The following is a 3,373-nucleotide window of genomic DNA, read 5'->3' as shown; positions in this document are numbered from 1 at the left end:
TACCTTCGTAGCTGTGAGAACCGATCCATCACAATATACCTTATTTTTTAAATACATTACAACACTCAATTCACTTTTCTCATATTTAACGTTGACATAAGTTATCTCCCAATTTTTGTTATTTTAACATTTATATTTGACACGATTATTTTTTATTAATACCTTAAAACTTGAAGTATTTATTGTTAGTTATATTATTTAATTACGAAAAAATCACTAATTATTTTTTAATTCATATTTACTTATTTATTACACGTTAACAAAAAATAAATTATTAAATAAGACTTACTGAAATATGAACACGTGTTTAGTTCTTTTTGAAAAAAATATAAATATTCATATAATTGAACTATAAATCTGAGTTAGAGGCATAAAAATTTGAGGTCCTCTTGCCTAGTAATAACTAAATGGAGAAAATTCCATCCACAACCTTTGAACATTGCTAAAATACGCCGGTGGCTTCCTTACCCGGCATCTCTTCGCCCTTTACGCTATCTGTCAGTTATGTACTACCGAAGAAAAAAATTTATATAAGACTCCACAACCACCGCCACGTCAGCTACTCACGCATTTTACGCCGCTACCAAGCCCCGCCCGCCACGCCACCACGAGCACCTCCGCTGTCCGTCGCCACGTGGCGGGAGTTAACTCCGATTACAGCTAATTTGATGCCTTTGAATCATTTTGATGCTGAGATTCCTCCGCACTTTTCGCGTAAGTGAAAGGTGAGAAACTTGAAAAGCGGTAGAAATATGCGAAATTCCTTGGTGGAAATGGAGTAAGGCTTGTTGCTGAAGCTGAGTATTAAATGCATCAACCGGTGCAACAGCAAGGAATATCGAATTCCATTCGTGGTTGGCATTTTGTGCTGCTGATTGAAATTCCTTCGCATGTTGGGAAACGGGTATATAATTTAAAGATGCGCGTTCCGAAAGCCCGTTCGATTTCCCTTTGCCTTTCGATCTTTTCCTCTCCCTTGACGTTTCCCGAGCAGTTTTTGTATCCACCTTCTTCATCGAGAGGTCCACATTTTCATTCCGGGGTTTTTTGTTCTTCGATTTATCATTGTTTTCATAGTGAAAGGAAGGTGAATCCTAGCAGAGGTTTGTTCACTTGCTCGACTGACGTGGTTTATGCTACTTACTATAAAGTTTTTCTTTCTTCTTTTTTTGGTAATCGGTTTCCATGAAATCTTGTTGAAATTGAACATGGACAGCTTTTTGTCGTTTTGATTATGACTGATATTTAGCTCTATTCATTGCTCGAAAGTTTTACTTTCTTGCATGGTTTATTCAGGGCGGACTCTAAAATCTAGTAACTATTCAATGTAGCTTTAGTGAAAAATTTTAAGTCTTTGGAAATATCACCTAGATTTTATTGGGTCTCGGTCCGCACATGTTTCATGCAAAGTTGTTTTTGTTCTTGAGTTGAGTTTATATTAGTCAAGCGTCCTTTCTTGGTTTCTACTGTTTATTATCACATGTTTTCTGAAGGATATATTTAGTCGGTGACAGAATACGTCTCCATCAAATGTTGAGTGAAAGCATTTATTTTGTAAACTTTCATATGATGCCTCCATTCTTGGTGAAATACATCAATTTCCTTATGATTGATTATTCTTTATTAACTATGTAATAGAATTGAACGTCAAAATCTCTCTGAAGAACTATGGTAGAAACATATTTTAAATAACATGTATCTGCAGAGAAATGGACTCAGAATTACTAATTTGATCTTCTCCTGCTGATTTATTTATAATTCTGTAGATACCATGTTGTGAGTTAATTACTTCGGTGTTTGATTTTCAGCAACATTATTTTTTCCCTTTCTTTTCATTCTTTGTTTTTTTAATGGAATCAGGCAATAATCAACTTCATACAAGTAATATCATGGACAGCGAGGGTGATAAGTACTCATCGGTGTGGTCATCCCCAGGAGGGCGGACGATTGTTAGTGGAAAGCAAATCTTTTGCAATAGATCTTTAAACATGAGGAATATCGTCGCTGTAGGATTTGATATGGATTATACATTGGCACAATACAAATCAGAGACTTTTGAATCACTTGCCTATGAAGGCACAGTCAGAAAGCTGGTCAATGATTTGGGGTATCCTAATGAGGTTTGACTATTTTATTTACTAAACCATTTCCGGTAGAACGAGTCTAAAGAATGAAAGCATATAATGATGTCTATAGATGAAGCAGTAATTAATGCAAGTTCTTTTAGTTATATATTATAATTTGAATCCCCGCTTCTCCACAATCTTACACGCAAAAAGAACTTTGCCTAGTTTGTTTTGAGAATGATGTTATGTGGAGGTGTCATTGTTTTTATGTTAACTTCCTATCTTCAATAATGAAGATACTTAACGTTAACTGGCTTTGTGTAGTTGCTGGACTGGTCCTTTGATTGGACTTACATGGTCCGAGGACTAGTTCTGGATAAAAAGAGAGGCAATATATTAAAGGTAGGTGCAGTTCACTTGTAATGCATTTACCATTTTTGGTTCTTTTTTTCTTTTTCAATTTGAAATCTGGTTATATGTACTTTTAATTCTCATTTGGTACGATCAACAGATGGATCGACACAAATATGTAAAGGTGGCTTATCATGGATTCAGAGAGTTATCGAAGGAAGATAAAGTTGCCACTTATGGAAATACGTTAATTCGTGATTCATTCGATGAGCCTGAATATGCTCTCATCGACACCCTTTTTTCTCTTGCGGAAGCTTACTTATTTGCCCAACTTGTTGACTTCAAGGACAACAATCCGGGAAAATTTCCAGCAGAGTAAGAGAAATGCTTCAGCTATGTTTGGATTCGTTTTCAGTTTTTCGCTAATATTTTCTGAAAATTTATTTTCAGAAAAAATGGAAATTATGATGTATGTTTGGTTTTATTTTCTGAAAGAGATATTTTCTACTTATGTATTAAATCATGTAATAAGTTTGTGACTTAGTTAATTTTTTACAGAAAGATGTGGTATTTAAAATTTAAAATCATATTATATTGCATAGGGATGAAGTAGAATAACACAATTGTTATTGGGGATGATGGAAATCTGAATATAAAGTAATCATTGCTTGCGGGAAGTTGACAAATTGTTAAAATGCGAATTTGAAAAATAAGTTGAATTTCGAGGATAAGAAATTGGGCAAGTTACAGCAGAGTAAGAATACTTTATGTTCCAGAATTGGTTAATAACAATTTGGGAAGCAAAAAATTACATTAGGGTGAGGCCAACACAGCCTATTTTTTTATATAAAAATTAAAATATACACGGATTTACAACAAGAATTACAGTAATAACATCATAATCCTAGTAAATTAATAATATGCATTATTAATATAGTAAATCCAAAGCTATATAT

At 33.9% G+C, this 3,373-nt stretch overlaps 1 protein-coding gene across 1 annotated transcript in view; it reads left to right on the top strand.

The window, feature by feature from the left end:
• The first annotated feature begins 391 nt into the window (after nt 1-391).
• Nucleotides 392-3,373, top strand: part of LOC140967552 (uncharacterized) — a 10,556-nt gene continuing 7,574 nt past the window's right edge. Inside the window, exons 1-4 of the mRNA XM_073428151.1 lie at nt 392-1,103; nt 1,861-2,120; nt 2,391-2,468; nt 2,578-2,792. Coding sequence (XP_073284252.1) covers nt 809-1,103; nt 1,861-2,120; nt 2,391-2,468; nt 2,578-2,792 — 848 coding nt within the window. The 5' untranslated portion in view covers nt 392-808. The remainder of the gene's footprint in view (nt 1,104-1,860; nt 2,121-2,390; nt 2,469-2,577; nt 2,793-3,373) is intronic.

The sequence above is a fragment of the Primulina huaijiensis genome, chromosome 2, assembly GCF_012295235.1.
Source record: "Primulina huaijiensis isolate GDHJ02 chromosome 2, ASM1229523v2, whole genome shotgun sequence".
Lineage (NCBI taxonomy): Eukaryota > Viridiplantae > Streptophyta > Magnoliopsida > Lamiales > Gesneriaceae > Primulina > Primulina huaijiensis.
The sequence above is the reverse complement of the archived record's forward strand: the minus strand, read 5'-3'. Positions and strand labels throughout refer to the sequence as shown.